Raw genomic sequence first — 15,063 nt, forward strand, 5'->3', positions numbered from 1 at the left:
ATCCAAGGGAAAGTAGTCAACAGAGTGTATGAGTCTGGGGCACTTTGTATCTCCCTTTCTGAGTTCTGCTGTCAGGCTATTTTATAATTGATGCTTATTGGATAAGGATCATCCCAATTGATCTAGGGCTCACGTGGTGTAAGGAGCATAGTGAGCAAAAAAAGCCTATCTTAAGGCATAGTTTCATATCAAGCACGTTCGGGAGTTAAGAAGGACTCACAGAGGTTGCCATACAGATATATATTTAATACAATATACGTGATCATGGTTACAGATACATGTTTGGTGCTTTATTTACCAAGAAGTATGAGTCACATAGTACACAACATATTGACTGCAAAATCAGAAGATAAACACAATTGTTTCTAAATGAAAAACTTCTGGGATAAATGCTGACAGATGGATTTTCAATCTTTCATTTCTACTCCTGTCTCTGGGACGTATTTCCTGAAGATGCAGTTTCCAGCATTTAAAAAAAAAAATTAATTTTCCCAAATCCTGATACCATATGACATAAAAAGAACTTTTAGCAAAATATGATCTGGATTACTTCTCTCCATTGGAAAATCTCTCAGCATTTCCCACTGTTTTGCCTATGCCTTAGCGTATACATTTTCTTAGACAGGAAGTTAAATGCTTTTAATGTATCCATTATGACATAATTGTGATTAGACCCCTCTGTTTTAAATGTTTCCTCTTGCAGGGGGAAGAGAGGAAGGGAGGTATAGGGGTGAGGTGGGGAGGGAAAATACCTCAGGTGAGAAAACAAGTACCTTGCAAGAGGCTTCTTAAACTGGATTTGAATAAGCTTGATGTGTAGCTTCTCTACTAGAAAAATGAGATAAGAAGATTATTATTAAACTGTGAGGTGAGGATAATAGTCCCAAGATATTTTTTTTTCCCTTCACTCCCTGCTCTGAGTTTCCATTCAAAGCTGCAAATGTGTCTTCAGTTGGAAGAGTTGATCCTTTCAGTTCCACGATGGTTCACTGATACTGGGGAAAGCCTTTCCTTGGATATCAATTGCTCTGGTCTGCCACATGCCCTATTTGGGCAAAAGTATGTTGAACCCAAGCAGCAGTTGCTAAATTGTTACCTGAAGAGCCTCCTCCCAAGCAAGCGTTACATACATACTTGTCTAATAGAATGGAGACCAGAAAACCAGAGAGGTCTAATGACAAGTCAGTCAGGATATACTGAGATGCATGAAGACCTCATGTCCAGAACCTACATAGAGTTCCCTGGCTCTTGGGTTTAGACGTTTGGATGTTGGAAACTCAGTTCTCCACTCTCTGCTCCCCCGCACAGGTGAGCCAAGTGGGGAAAGCAGATCCTCTACATCTCTTCTTCCTTCTAATCAAGACTCTCTAGGATTTGAAAATGAAGTTCTTCATCTAGCTGCATTGTGAGTCAAGGAATGCCTTGTTTGCAAATCGTAGTGATGACAGCAAGAAGTGGTTGGATTTTCAGTCAAGGGGAGCTGTTCTTAAATGTTTCCTAGTAAGTAGATTAACTTCATAGGTCTGACACTCCCTTCTTCACTACTACGCTTCCCTCCTCTCTCCTCTTTCTTCCCCTGAGCCTTTATCTCCCAAACTTGCTAAAGTCCCAGGAAACAGGGAGAATGGGCTGCTAACATACAGATAGCCTTTTAAATAATTTTCATGATCAAATCTGTGATGGGAAAGATAATTTGACAAAGCCCTGGCAGGGGATACTTCTGAGTGTATCCGTTGATTTGGTGATGGTCCAGTTTTTACTGAAACTTCTGAACAGCTATTATTCTTTGGGAGACAATTAATAACCCCATCCTACTGAAATGGAGTCTAGAGAGAGAACCCATCAACCAAGCAAATCCATGGAATTGTATAGGGTAAAAATGAAAACAATCTCTTTCACCAAGTTTTTCTCGTTATGCACTAAAAACTGAACTCTACTGATAGTATAATTTATATGATAGAGAATTAGAGTTTGTGAGGCAAAGGAAGCAAAACGTTTCCATATATTTGATATTACTGATGTGAAAGTAAAGGGACTGAAAAGCCTCAGTTCTCCATTTCAGAAGGTCTATCTGGGAGAAGGAGTGTGTGTGTGTGTGTGTGTGTGTGTTGTTCAAGTGAACAAGCACTGCTTTAGTAGATAAACACAGCCTTTTAATTTCCTCTAGAATCAACAGTCTAACTCCTTAATCTGGTCCAGTTTGGACCCTAAACTGACGCCAACCCCAAACTGTATCAAACCCAGGCAGAAAATCTTAGGTTGTGGGCCATTCCCTGGCCTCATCTGGGGTTTCTTTCCAGAGTGAGAAGTGTATACTCCTCTTCCCATTGACCACAGTTTGGCTCCGCTACCTCTCTACATCCCAGATCACTTACGACTGTAGTTCCATTTCCGGGAGGGAGGGAAATGAAAGCACCAAGCACCACAGGACTCTTGTATTAAGTTTCTTGCTTTCCCAGCAATTTACTCAAGACAAAGTGGGGAGGGAGGTGGGGAAGGGAGAGGGAGTGATAAAGAGATGTTACACATTTCTTTTTTTTTCCTGGAAAGACCATCCCAGTTTTTCTGATTTCCCAGAACTAAAAGAATGTTATTTTCTTTGTGTTGCCATGGAAACTTCCAGTAACACTGTTTTTTTTTTTTTCTTTCTTTCTTTTTTCCTAAGTTTAAAAACACTTTAAAAAGATTTGAAAGAACATTTCGGGCAATTTTGATATGTTTGCTTTCACATTTTGGGTTGTGATACTTGTATTCCTTTTAATTTTATCAGTTCATGTGTTAGAATGGTTTCTAATGTGTGTGTAAACTATAAATTTAAAATCATATATACAGATTTATATATTACATGGCATCGTTTGACTGGAAAGCATTCATTCTTTTTTTTCCCCTTCACTGCACAGCCCTCATGGTGGTGCTTTTCCTGCCCTTTGCCTCCAGAGTTCAGCCTATGAAAAGGGGAAGGTCCTCCTTACCCTCCACTCACAAGTCCTACCCACTGACATAGGGTGTGTAGTCAGTTTGTGAATACAGTTGATCTGGGTCTGTGTAACGTCAACCATCTGGGTGAGCTCTGTAATATCTAGTACATTCTCTGGGCATTTTCAAACATTTGGCTCTTTGAAATCATGTGAATAAAAAGTTTTGAATTTTCAATTCAATTAACATTCTGCTTAAAAAAGGTTTGGCATCCAAGAACAATAACTCCCCTAGATCCTTGGGTTCTTAACATTTCTAGCTGCATGAGAAAGTAAAGGGCTGGAGATTTGTTACTGATTTGGGCAGTGTAGACATATGCTGAGCAAGGTGGTGCCAGAAAGTTCTGCTCTGAGTTGTGTGTTGTTCCTACACAAATGCACACGGGGAGGACTTCTCGATGCTCGTGGTGTTGATTTGGCCTAGTTGTCGACTGCTTGGTGACCAGTGTCTCTGAAGTGAGCAATATTTCCAACTATGAATGGACTCTTAACACACTGGCAACTGTCGGCAGTGGACCCACTCACTCCAACCCACTCTCAGAATGTGAAATAGCCAAGTATTCAGAAGGGCATGCTGTCCTTCGAAAGAGCAAACCCAGAGAAGAGCCAACCAACACAACCAGCACTCGCCTGAAGACTACAGTAACGTGGTTGCTTCGCTTTCAATATTCTTAAGAAACAACTGAATAAATGCGCCATAAACATGAAAAATTAGGAGTGTGTGGAGGAGAAAGGAATGTGAAAGAAGGAAATACAAAACTAAACAATGTGATCTTCTCCTTCAACATTCCGGAATTTTATTCATCCTTTCATAGATACTTTCTTCCAAAATTAACTCAATATCCTCATCTTGGTTAGCCTTGTACATGGTTAGCTTGCTTCTCCTTATTACTAAATTATGTAAATCACTACTTAATCAAATCTACTAAAGATAAGAAAAAGAAATCTAGCAAGACTTATAATAATGAAAGACATAATTAAAAGATTAAAGCTACTAAAATATACCACGGCCTATCAGTCAGCTGCTTGCGCGGGACGTTGGGACATAAATGCGCACTTTGAGGGTAAATACGATCCATTAACACAGGGAGCAAAATAGAGAGGCAAGATGGGGTTGCTAAAGAAAAAAGTCACACTATTTTGCAAAATGCAGGGTTCTTTGAAACTCTTACTTAGAGAGCCTCCACATGTAGTCAAATTAATTTTTCTAAAGATAATTTGGTATTTTGAAGATAATCATTTCCTAAACAAACAGATGGCATCATAGGGTAATTAACCATTTTAGACTTGACAGAATTTTTCCATTTTAGCTTATAGTTCTCCTGATATTGAGGTAAGGGACGTTGTGCTGGATAGCATCTGTTTTATTCGACATGATTGGAGTTGAAAATTTTGGAATTTTTTACTCACACAGATTTAAAATAATTTGAAAATTGAAACATTGGGCCTAAACACTAGAGGCATATATACATTTATTAAATACTCCATTGCCAGGTCATTGATTTAATACAGAATATGGTAACTGGGTAGTGGGGAGTTGAGAGAGGTATAAGGGAAGAATCAATAGGGATTGTGTTCAGATCTATTTTGTAACATTCATAGTTATATCTCTTGTTAGTGATCTCCAGCCAACACAAAGACACTCTAGAGGGAAAGTTGATATTTTACATAATGTATTTGCTTTAAAAAATCAAATAATGGCTGCCTCATAAAATTCATTTTATCTTTTACTAACCAAAGTCGGAAATAGAGGGGTGATTGCCCCTTGATCAGAATTAAAACAACAAATGAGATCAATTAATCTCACTTGAAATTGGTCTTTCTACATCCACATTCTTTTCAGACCAGTTTAGGTGGAGATTCATTACCCAAACCAAATGGACCCACGTTCAATGATATCATATTCTTGTCTTATATTTGCTTGCCTTCAGCAGAATTTTTCTGTGATTCTGATTGGCTTTGACAAGAACACACTGAGTAGAACTTAATTAAGAATGGGACATGAAGAAGAACCCCGGGAAAGGAAGGCATTCAGACAATATAAACATCCAAAACAAAGTGCACAAGAAGTAAGCAACACTCCCTGGGATTTTTCCCTGTTTGGGTATCTTTGAACGAAGCTGCTATGGGAAAGTATGCAGGTTGCTGGAAAATGTAGCGTTATTAAGGAAGCAGTAACTCACAGGGTGATTCTCATAGCCCGACTGAATTACTACTTGATTAATTCCTGGTAAAACTCAGAGCGCACAAAGCGGGGCAGTGAATCCTTTTCCATCAGGGCATAAATTCTCTTCTGGGCCACATCAAAGCTGCTCAGGGAAGGTTCCATCAGGTTCTTCATGGTGAGGTCCTTTGTGAAGTGATCAATATTCACCTGTGGGTCAGGAAACAGGGTCATGAGTCAGCTCAGGTTGCAGGATTTGACGACGGGTAGGGAGGGAAGTGGAAGTTGTTGCCAATAAAACACATGAGGGACAGAGGGTAATAAAAAGTGAGAGACATCATTTCTGTTTTATAGGCAATGGGGTAAGGCAAGCGACACTCCAATACAGGCACGAATCAGATGAAGATCCAAGCAGTGTTCGCCACCCACCAGGTGTGAGACCCTCCACCAGCAGCTAGTTACACGCATATGTGCATACTGTACCTAATCCTCATGACAACCCTATGAATACATATATATGTGTGTGTGTATATATATAATATATATATATAGCTTCAGCGGCTTTCTCAAGGTCACAGAGTTAAGATGTGTATTTGCATCCAAGACTCAGAATTTGAATCCAGTGTCCTGATGCCTAATCTCTCAACCTTCCTTCCCCAGCGTTTGGTTTCATGCCTGATGGAAAGAGTGAAGAGGAGAAAGGAATCCTGTCTGGGACCCAGGATCTTGTGCATGGCTCCAGAGAAGCAAGGAAACTTGGTCTTTCCTGAAACAAACCAGGAAACTGTGCTTTTGACAGAAGAGCAATAAGAATAGCAGCTAATGTTTATTGAGTGCTTCGTCTATGCAGGGTCCTTGCTGGGAATGTTACTTTAACAGGCTCCATGCTGGTGGACCCATTTGACCTCATAGCTCTGACATCTACATCTTACAACCGAGGAGCAGAATGTTAAGTGATTTGCTCAAGGTTGGAAGTGGTAGAGAGAGGATTCAAAAACTTAGCAATATAGCTTTTAACCAGTAGACTGCAGTGTTGGAAGGCACTGTGGCTTTTATGTCCTGAGTGCAGTGCCGACACACAGCATAAGTCCCGGGGACACCGTTCATTTTAGGGTCTATGTGAACGGTCCCTTGGAGCTGGCCAGCGTACAGCCTGCATGGGCGTGCCTGAGTGAGATTTGAGAGAAATCACTGTTTATCATCGTGTATGCTTTAAGGACCCTTAAGCTATCTGGCTGTAAAAGAGAAAGAAACAGAATCCAAATTGGCCTGTGGTTCTGAATTGGCACTGGAGAATGTTCCAGTTCTCTCCTGGGCTTCTAGAGGTCCTTGGTGCTGAGAAAAACCATCTGGGCTCAGAGGATGTTGGTGTGGTTGTAGGCAGAGTCAGGGACAAAAGCCTGATGGGGGCGTGCCAGGCCAGAATGGGATGGATAGAGGGCATGAGCTGTGCTCCAAGGTCCAGGATGGAGGAGGTCAGACTGTGGTGAGATTTTCCATGGTGAGAGGGGCTGGAATGCTTTCTGCAGGCATGGGGGAAGACGATACAGAACATCCTCAGAGCTGACATCCAGGGCCTGCCTCTGCATGTGAAGACTCCGAGCCCAATGAGGTCAAGTTACATGCCCACTAACACTCAGGAGGGACAGGCCATGATGTACGTGTCTCTGTTCCCATTCTGCTCTTCTTCCTGCCACACTAAAGCAATGCTTCTTCCTTCTCTTACACTGAATATATACTGAGCTAGGTAGGCAATTCTACTCGGAATGGTTGAATATCAAAGAAGTATAAAGCTCTTTCTTAATCTTAATGTTTAAAAGAAGGGATGTCTTGGGGCACCTGGGTGGCTCCGAGCAACCGACTCTTGGTTTTGGCTCAGGTCGTGATGTCAGGGTCATGAGATTGAGCCCCATGTCGGGCTCCACACTCAGTGGGGAGTCTGCTTGAGGTCCTCTCTCCCTCTCCCTCTGCCTGTCCCACCTTCTCAAATAAATAAATAAGTCTTAAAATAAAAAAGAAGAGATGTCTTTAAAACACATTGTATCCAGCAACTAATAACTGCTATTTATCTATTACTTTTATGTGCATAGACCTCCTCTAATGAATCATTCTGATAAATATTCATCTGTTTTCTGAGCCAGGAAAATATTATTGCATTACTTTTAGATATGGTCAAATGACAATTTGCAGTGTACAAATTATCTGCATATTGAACTATGCATGGCCATTTCTCTTTTCAAAATCTTAGTTCCAGTTTTTGCCACTGTGTTTCTCTACCAGTTCCTGCTGTGAAGAAGCTGAGGTGAATGTTCAGACAGAGAAAATTGAGATTCCTACTTGCTTGGGCAAGTGTGTCATATGGGTCCATCTGCTACACATCAACATGAACTGGTAAATTTTTTGGTCAAAATGCAAGACTTGGAGAATTTTTAAAGTAATAACAGCTGCAGTTTTAAAATGCCCTAAGTACACACACATATATGTATGTGAGATGTTTTCAGCGAAGGGGACCGAGGATGGGAGAATTTTAATTAGGGACCCGTCCGAAGTCACACATGGAGGAAGGCCTGGGATCGGGATGTCTGCGTCCATTCACCTGACTGCTTACAATGTGCCAGGAGCCCAGTTCCTGTCCTCTCTGCTGCCCAGCTCAGAGAACGGTGGCCACACTCACCCACCTACCCATCAAGATCTACCTCTTTAGGAGCCTCTGTTTGGATGAATTCTTCATAAATTTTCTTTGCCTTCTCAGCCATCTTGGCAGGGGACTTGATCTTCTTGTAGTCCTCACAGGCAAGCCAGAACTCAAGGTTTTCCTCACTGAATTCAGACTTCAGGAAACTTTTGAAGCTGGCAAGTCCATCTAGCGAGGGGAAAGTTTGGTTGGATGGATAAATAGAAATCTAGAATTCTAGATCCTAGAAATCTAGAAACATGAGTACTGCATGGATACATACATGTATTATGAATTTATCTAAAATATATCATACATTTATTATGCATTTGCTTGCTTGTTTGCAAAACTATATCTTGTTGTATAGCCTCAGCTCGTTTATTATGTATTTCTGTCACTTACATAAGAACCTTACAAGTGTTAGCTCATTTACTCTCATTATAGACCTGTGAGGTAGGTGCTATTAATGTCCTATTTTACAAATGAGATAAGAGAAGTCAAGTACTGTGCCCTTAGTTAACAAGCTGGTAAAAGTGGCAGGGCCGGGATTCAAATCCAGGCAGTCTGTATTTGGGGATGGAAGTGTTACCTGTATACAGCATCAAAGAATACTATGAATGTGAATACCATCTGGATACTTATCAATTACCAAAAAGAGAAAAATACACTTGAAACTTGGTTTGGCAGTGTAATACTGATGTTGATTATCATGTGCAAATGACTTACAACCCTTTTCTTTTTTTTTTCTACAGATGATTTTTGAGCAGATATTATGTTCCAGGCACTATGATAGTATGGTAAGTAAAGTCATCATGGTTCCTGCCCTAATGGAGCTTATAGATTCCAGGGAAGATAGAAAGAAAATGAAGAAACACAAAAAACATTGACACAACAAAGGAAAAACCATATGAAAGATAGTCACAGTGTAACAGAAAGGTCTTAAGCTCATTTTAAGCTTAGGGAAGGCCCTGTGAGAAAGGGACATTCAGTTTGAGATGTGAGGATGGGTGGGAGACAACCCAATGAAGCTACCAGGCAGCTGAGGAGTTTACTCTGCCCATCAATCATAGGTTAGTTTTTAAAACACACTAAATTTAATACAATTACAACTATTGTGATTGTGTTTTCAGTGTGCTGTGGCTCATGTAGACTTCAGCTTACTTTAAAATATGTTTACATACATGTAATATATATTACACACAAGTCTATATAGAAATATGTATATTAGGGGTTCTTGGGCCTGATCCCTGTGTTTCTTTGTCTTTCTTAACCTCCACAGTGAGAGATGAGTAGAAGGCAAGGTAAAGATCTAGGAAGGCACTGGACAGGAATAAAGGAAAAATCACTCTGTATGTTCAATATTCTCTTCGTTTTTAAAACTAGGTATATATGTTTTTTAAACCCAAAGTCCAACAAATGCCTATCTGTTGAGAGAACCCATGTCCACTTACTATCTAAGGAAAGTAGATTTCTGAAGGGAGGGGAGAAGAATTCCAGTTTTGCAGACTGTCACAACCACTGGCCAGCTCTCCTTGTCACTTTGTCTCCCGGGGCAGAAGCAGGACGACTGTCACCAGTAAGTACATCAGGGTCCAGGGTCGCTCTAACTTGCTCCCCATCAGGAAGCACTTGTTTGCCATTCATTCTCCTTGGGGAACACATGCATGAACTGAATTCATTTCCTTCGACCTCATTTCAGTCAACTGGCCTTTCCCTTGACTATTTCTCTGTACTTCTTTTAAAAGACTCTCAGCTTCCATTCATTCATCCTCACCGGACGCACGGATTTCATACGGCGCACATACAGCATCTAGGGTTGTCTTTTTTTTTCCAATTTACCTTCAATACATTTTTATTGTCTGCTTGCCCCTCATAGTCCCCTGCAACCACATTCAATTCTAAAGAAACAGAATGGGTAGGTGATAATTAACTTGGGTTGCAGTCACCAGCAATTTCTGGCTCCAAACAAAACACTTTGCATTTTAATCCCCTCTATTTGTACTTCACCTAAAAAAAATTTTTTTTTTATTGATCAACATCTAAAAATACATCTGGGGGCAATGGTAGGCATGATAAACAATTTGCTCTAGAAATCTAGCTAGCAGAATTACTATAAAACTGTTTGATAACGTGTGCCTGGATAAAATCAGGTGTGTTTTCCCTCTCTCCCTGCCCATATATATATATATATTTTTTTTTTCCTAAGGGTTTTACTATATTTCTAGCACCATTTGTTACAATTTAGTGACACAGGAGTCAACATATATGCTAAAAGAAGGCCTAGATCTCTCTCATGGTTAAAGTTTTCATTGTTTCTTAAACAAAAAGTGTCAGATAGTCTCTGTGGCAATGGAAAGATGCCCAGGCACTTTTTGCTGCCCGAAAATGACAGCAGGAATGAAGTCTTGTGAGCGCCCATGCAAGACCATGGAGGAAACTATAACTTCACAGAATAAGTCTGTGGCCAATTTACTCTCATCTGGCCCATGTCCCCACAACCCATCAGTCACTCTGAATCACCCATTCCACATCTAAAGGTACAGATAATATCCCAGTCCTCCCAAGCATTGTTATTTATGACCTGAGGACACATGCCAGGACTCCGGAACAATGTTAACATTTACCAGGCATCTGGGGCGGGGCGTGGCGGGGGGAGCTTGGAAAATAACTTTCCAGTGAAGTAAGTCCATTTTCTGGGTACTGGCTTTATCACTCTCATTGAATTCCACAATATTATTTCAAGGTTTTTTATCAATGCACGCACTTTGAATGGAGACTCGTAAAATGGCTTTATACTCTATTGGTCTAGGAGATGCTTAAAGCTATTCTCTCTCTCAACTGGCTTTTGAGAATTCTCTGGATGGCCCTTTAGTAGGACTCACAAGTCACTCTCCAGATACCTTCTCCTTCTTAGCCTCTGAGTTTCTATTGGTCCATTCCCCAATACTCTCTGTTCAATTCCCATAACCCCTGAGGAAGTCCTCTCGGGTCACAGCCAAATCGACTCTGGGAGGAATGTCTTTATTCTGCAAAGAACACACACATCTTCTCTGGCCCACACCACTGCCATCCCACTCCACTCCCCAGCTGAGCCCCCAGCACACAGCCCTGTAAATCCCCACATTCTTCCCTTCTTCCCTGCTGAGCCTGCTCAGAGCCTCAGGATACTTGTCAACACACCTCTCCAGGTGTATACCACCGAGGCAGCAGAGGAAGCCCACTGACCTCTGGTCTGGTGGCAGTAGTCTGGGTTGTGGCCCACATTATAGTCTCAGAGCTGTCTCTAATGAATGGCGTCACTTTTGACATCCAAGCAAAATAGCGTAGCAGCCCTACCAAAGAACGAAATGAAGCCAGCTCTATTTTCCTATGAAAATAAAAGGAGCATTAGACAAAGCCAAGTCAGTTTGGTATAATAAAAATATTGGAAACGAGATTAGAATAAATCTCTTCTCCTAGAGGAAATATAGTGAAATTTAATGAACGGACATAGCTTACTGGTTCAGAGCATGGACTCTGGAGTCAAGGCTGCCTGGGGTGGATCCTGGCACAACACATAACTACAGTAACTCGGGCAAGTTTCCCACCCTTTCTGAGCCTCTGTTGCCTCATTCGTTGAATGGATATAATCATGGAACCCACCTGATAAGATTGTTGTAAGGATTCAGTAATTCATGTAAAGCTCTTGTATGATATTGAACATGATAGCTCACTCAGTAAGTACTGGCTTTCATCATTATTCTTCATGCCTAATTTAAAATTAATCTTTATCACCATCTAAAACCCAACTCAAATGTTGCCTCATATGGGAGGTATACTACCCTCCATTTGCTCTTGAAGATTTTTATTATCATGAGGGAAGAGCTCACTTTGTTCTTTTGTTACAACTCTCGCTTACATGCTGGTCTTCTCCAAGAGGCTGTGAATTCTTTGAGTTCAAGGTTTGAGTTTCATTTACTTTTGCCTCTCTTTTATATCCCACCTCCTAGTCTAAATCTGTCCTAACGTTTTGTTATTTTTTTAAGAGAGAGAGAGAAAGAGTGAGTGTGAGTGGGTGGAGGGGGGCAATGGGAGGGGGAGAGGGAGAGAGAGAGACAGAATCTCAAACAGGCTCCACGCTCAGTATGGAGCCCAACACGGGGCTCATGACCCTGAGATCATGACCTGAACTGAAATCAAGAGTCAGACGCTTAATCAACTGAGCCACCCAGGCACCCCTGTGCTTAACATTTAATAGATCTGTGCTGAACTAAATAAGGCCCATTAAGGGAAGCATTTGCTTCCAAGTCACAGAACCGAAGAACACAAACTTAGAAGAAAAATAAATTTTCTGCTACCACTCTAATGTTTTGTTTCCTAAACAAGTTACCTAACCTCTGTTTGCTTTTCTGAAAAATGGAAATTGTTATTGTACCCACGTCCTAAAATTATTATACTCATTAAATAAACCAATACATGCAAAGTGCTTTGGACAGTGCCTGGTACATGGTGAATAATACACAGAAGCTCTTGCTTATATTATTATTATCTTTAAAGAAATTTGTGGCTGCCAGTAAGACGAGGACATAGATGAGCCAGAAAAGAGAAGGGAGAATATTGGAAACCAAAGAGTGAGAAGCAGAAGGCGAATGCAAAGATAGGAAAAAGAGAGAGAGAGAGAGAAGGCTAGATCCAGGCTCTTCCATCCTCCATGGAAGAGTCCAAATCTCAAGGGTATCTCAGGAAATATTCTGACCTTTTGGAGCTCCTGGGAAAAAAAGAATTCACATAAAATCTTTGCTGCTATTAGATTGTGTTTCATTCCTCCTCTGCTCTTAAAGACAGTCACATGGAGAAATTTAATGTCACTGTCTTATTTAAGCTCCCATGTGCAATCAGTTTTTATATTAAATGAACAACGAACTGGTTATTTGTCCCATGGACCTAATGAAAACAGATGGCCTCACCTACAGAATTGAACACAAAACATGTAAGAAATTGACGTACTTTCAAAACAGAGTCAAATACACTCGAGGATTAAAAATGATTTTTTAAATGAGGAAAGGTAAGAGAAATCTTGTTAGCTGGAAAAGAAAAGATTGAGTAGCACCTTAATTGTCTTATTTTTAAGATGTTAGGTACCAATTGATTTCATTTCCACTCAAGAAAAATGTGGATTTAAGGAATACTTGGGAAATCTATCAATTGTGAGTCAATATCCTACATTAGTGGAACAGAATGCCAAATGTTCTTTATAAATTAACTAAGGTGCCACTCCTCAAGGTTAAATGACTTTGTTTATCCAATCAAACATGAAGAAGAGATTGTGGTGTTTCAAATGCATAGATTTCTCAAATGTATCTTTCTTCGTTACCTATTTTGCATCAATCACAGCTAATGTTAGAGATTTCTGATTATAGACCATTAGTTTTAGTAGAGTCAAATAAAAACATATCATGAGAACCGAGTTGCTGAAGTTTGGCTTAAATTTATTCATGAGGCACAATAGGTGGTGTTTGGGAGAATAGGTCAAACATTGTTTCTGAAGGTTGATGGTGCCGGGGTAGAATTATTTGGGTGTGACAATCATTCCATTAGTCCTCTCTAGGGATAGCTAGACAGAGAGAAGCAGAGAGCAATGACAACGTGGTAAGAGAGAGACACAGAACAAGAAAGGGAGTTATAGAGAGAAGCAGAGGCAGAGGGGGAAGTGGGAAAATAAAGAGGAAAAGAGAGACAGACAGATAGTAAGAGCAGAGGACTAGACTTGGAGAAAGAGAGGCTTATCTTATTTACTAATGGAGTCCCCTCTCTTAGGGCGTGGCTCTCCTTTGTTTCTGTGAGATCTCTCTATTCATACCAGAACCCCTTTTTTTCACTTGAGCTAGCTTGAATATAGAGATACCCTTTCAAAGGAAGAATTTTGACCTGAATGATTATCAAATGTTTTTCCACTTATCACTTGGGGAAATCAATTGCCCAAGTCTTAAAAATGTTAATTACTTAGGAGGATAATTATGTAGAACTTAAGATTATATGGAGACTCTTAATCTCTAAAATAAATAAATAAATCTTTAAAGAAAAGATTTTATGGACACACACACATATACACAGATACATACCATATAACACACATATCTATGCATATGTAATTTTTAAATATATATAATTAAGTGAAATGTGAATATTATATATAGATATTTACACAAACACACACATGTGAATATATATTTTCCACACTGAGAAGTAGAAAACATTACTCTGAGAATCTCAGGCCTTAAGGTTACACCATGGTAATCATTTATTTACAACCTGAAAGACTTCAGTCCCTCAACAAATGCTAAGGTGTTAACACTAACTGCCTCTGACTTAACTTCTACCCCTATCTTTCTTATACCAATAGCTCCCTGTCTCCTACAAGCCTGAAACATATAAACATGTGGCCCAAAGGATTAGTGTGACTGAAAAAGATTGTATATGGGCACACAAATATATAACCTTCTCCTTAGTGGTTTTGCAAACATGAAAATAGTTCTGCTAATTCTCAGGATTTCTTGACCATAGCAAGATATACCTACACCCAGGAGACTTAGGATTCATAATGTATCGATATACCATCTGTCAGGTTGCAACTGGCCCCAAAACCATTGTGTAAGACAAGAAATAAGTCAATTGATAAACATATTTTTTTCTCTTGGTTGACCTCATGGGATTTCTGGGTCCAGCAAATGAATGAATGAATTCATTCATTCACACATTAAGTCAACATTTACTGAACACCTTCTATGTGTCAGGGCAGGGTATTCTGTTTAGCACAAACAATAAAAAGAGAATCAAAAGTGGATAAGATTAAGAAAGTTATGAAGTCGAGGTTTGGCTGTTCTGCCTCCAAATATAAAATAATGATTCTAAACAGAAGCTTCCCTACCAAAAACAAGACAAATAAAAAAACTTTCATATACAATTCAACATATGTTCTTTGTTATCTACTCTGGGCCTATTGATCATGATTCTCCTGTGAGAAATATTTTTTAAATCCTTATTTTTGCAAAGTATCTAACAAAGTTTCATATGCCATTCTTGGGGTAAAGATGGAAATATGGGTTGAGTATCTTAAATTGAATCATATTCTTAAAATGAAGTATTCAACAAATTTATTCTCCCTATATTGTGTACTTCTTATTGGGATATTATTCAGATCAAAAGATTGAGTCCTGGCTGTCACTGAGTTTCTAATCTATCATAGGAGGAAGACACCTATGAAAAAGTAT

The 15,063-nt window shown here is 39.8% G+C and overlaps 1 protein-coding gene across 2 annotated transcripts in view; it reads right to left on the reverse strand.

Annotated features, from left to right (window-relative positions):
• Positions 1-235: 235 nt before the first annotated feature.
• The window catches only part of RGS5 (regulator of G protein signaling 5), a 48,459-nt gene continuing 33,631 nt past the window's right edge, over positions 236-15,063 (reverse strand). Inside the window, exons 4-6 of one of the 2 annotated variants that reach the window (XM_021698395.2) lie at positions 7,836-8,002; positions 5,159-5,349; positions 788-825 (exon numbers count right to left, since the gene is read on the reverse strand). In XM_021698395.2, the coding sequence (XP_021554070.1) occupies positions 5,188-5,349; positions 7,836-8,002 (329 nt within the window). In that variant the 3' untranslated portion in view covers positions 788-825; positions 5,159-5,187. Of the gene's footprint in view, positions 5,350-7,835; positions 8,003-15,063 lie in introns of both variants that reach the window. The other variant, XM_044916300.1, reaches the window with a different exon arrangement.

The sequence above is a fragment of the Neomonachus schauinslandi genome, chromosome 6 (assembly GCF_002201575.2).
Source record: "Neomonachus schauinslandi chromosome 6, ASM220157v2, whole genome shotgun sequence".
In the NCBI taxonomy this organism is placed as follows: Eukaryota; Metazoa; Chordata; class Mammalia; order Carnivora; family Phocidae; genus Neomonachus; species Neomonachus schauinslandi.